Source organism: the organism of the source record quoted next (assembly GCF_019968955.1).
Source record: "MAG: Porospora cf. gigantea A chromosome Unknown PgA_NODE_6910_length_1585_cov_457.997, whole genome shotgun sequence".
In the NCBI taxonomy this organism is placed as follows: Eukaryota; Apicomplexa; class Conoidasida; order Eugregarinorida; family Porosporidae; genus Porospora; species Porospora cf. gigantea A.
The window spans coordinates 1-1,585 of NW_027151842.1; the positions used below are offsets into that span (position 1 = coordinate 1).

The 1,585-nt window shown below is 50.0% G+C and overlaps 1 protein-coding gene across 3 annotated transcripts; it reads right to left on the reverse strand.

Moving 5' to 3' along the window:
* Positions 1-1,174, reverse strand: KVP18_001748 (uncharacterized protein; the record flags this gene model as incomplete). Of its 3 annotated transcripts, XM_067952048.1 has the most annotated exons (3): positions 1-524; positions 552-1,095; positions 1,123-1,174. In XM_067952048.1, coding segments are annotated over 3 exons (1,120 nt in total), but the record flags the coding sequence as incomplete, so codon positions are not given. The 3 variants fall into 3 exon arrangements, with proteins under 3 accessions (XP_067806847.1, XP_067806846.1, XP_067806848.1); XM_067952049.1 differs by lacking the exon at positions 1-524 and having other exon boundaries at positions 548-1,095; XM_067952047.1 differs by lacking the exons at positions 552-1,095; positions 1,123-1,174 and having other exon boundaries at positions 3-484.
* Between the last annotated feature and the right edge of the window lie 411 nt (positions 1,175-1,585).

Here is a 1,585-nt window from a genome sequence, read left to right on the forward strand (position 1 = left end):
ACTTCTGATCGTAATCGCCTTTGATGACCTCAGGAGCCATATAGTTTGCCGTTCCTACCTCACACATCGGCGGACGATCTTTCGTCACATTCTTGCTGATCTTAGGCGCTAGGTTCGCCATCAGTATACTCATGGCCGGTCTGGCGAGAGTATCGGGATGGGCCTGCTTCAGCAGTTCATCCTGGTAGCAGGCCAGGCCAAAATCAATGATCTTCAGGTCGCTGTGGACGTCTTCACTTACGAATACGACATTCTCGGGCTTTATGTCCCGATGTATGATTCCCGATTTGTGTAAACAGCACAACCCTCTTAGCAACTGGGTCATCCACGAAGCTACCATTTTGTCGGTGTACTGCTCCGTGCGGATCCGCCTCAGGAATTCACCTCCGGCGCAGTACTCCATGATAAGGTAGGCAGTGTAACAGTCGTGATACGATTGCTTGAATCGAACAATATTCGGGTGCCGCACGCTCACGCTCTTCATGATCTGTATCTCGTAGATGACGTGTTTGTACTGAGACGAGCTATGTGCGCTAAAGCCACCAACTCACTCTTTTATTCCTATCTCCTTTGCACAGAAGATTTCACCGGTTCTGCGGCAACGAACGCGTTGCACGGTTCCGAAGCTGCCCTTACCAACCGATTTGTCAACCAGGTCGTAGTCGGTCAGCATTTTTGCCAACCCGTCATCCTCATCTCTGGGAAATTGGATTTGACTTCGAAATCCGAGAACAGGGGTACCTGGTTCCTGGGGAACGTTTGCCTTCTTAGGGTTGGCCTTCTCCTCATCCACGAGATACGTTTGCCTTCTTCCCCTCCGTCGACACATAGAAGCTTTAGCCTGCTCCTCATTCTTGGTAGCGTAGTGGTCGTGTGTCTGTTCCACTATCCGCCTGAAACACTTGACATCGATGACACCCAGGTCATGCTTGTCGAAGTTCTGGAAAACCCCCTTGCACCAGTGATCTGTAGGAAGCGGTACCACCGGCGTAAGTCGGCGGAACGCTCGCTGAAGGGCGCTCACTGCCTGGTCGAGATTCACGTATCCAGGAGGCTTCTGTTTGGCCGCATCCCACTCTTCTCGGATTATCTGGGCTGCATGACGTCTTTATTGCGGCTCACTTAAATCGACACTGCTAAAACGATATCCTTGCAGCTTGTTAGTAGAACCCATAGAACTTGGAGATGTGTTAAAAGCTTACGAAGAATTGTCCGTTTTAAAAAGCATTCACCAAACCACAGGTAAGCCTCAGCGTTCTGGAAGAGGGTAGCCGAAGTCTCTCACGCCAGTGATGACTGGACCATCTCTTTTTCGTTAACATTCAGTGTCCGTATGACGCGATATTCATGAAAAGAGCAAAAGTGTGCAATTCTGTGTAGCGACACGTAGGCACCATCCATTCAGACAAGGTTACCCTCCTGATGCATCGACGACACATACAACCGCGAGGATATCGTTTTAGCAGTGTCGATTTAAGTGAGCCACAATAAAGACGTCATGCAGCCCAGATTATCCAAGAAGAGTGGGATGCGGCCAAACAGAAGCCTCCTGGATACGTGAATCGCAACCAGGCATCATGCTTCC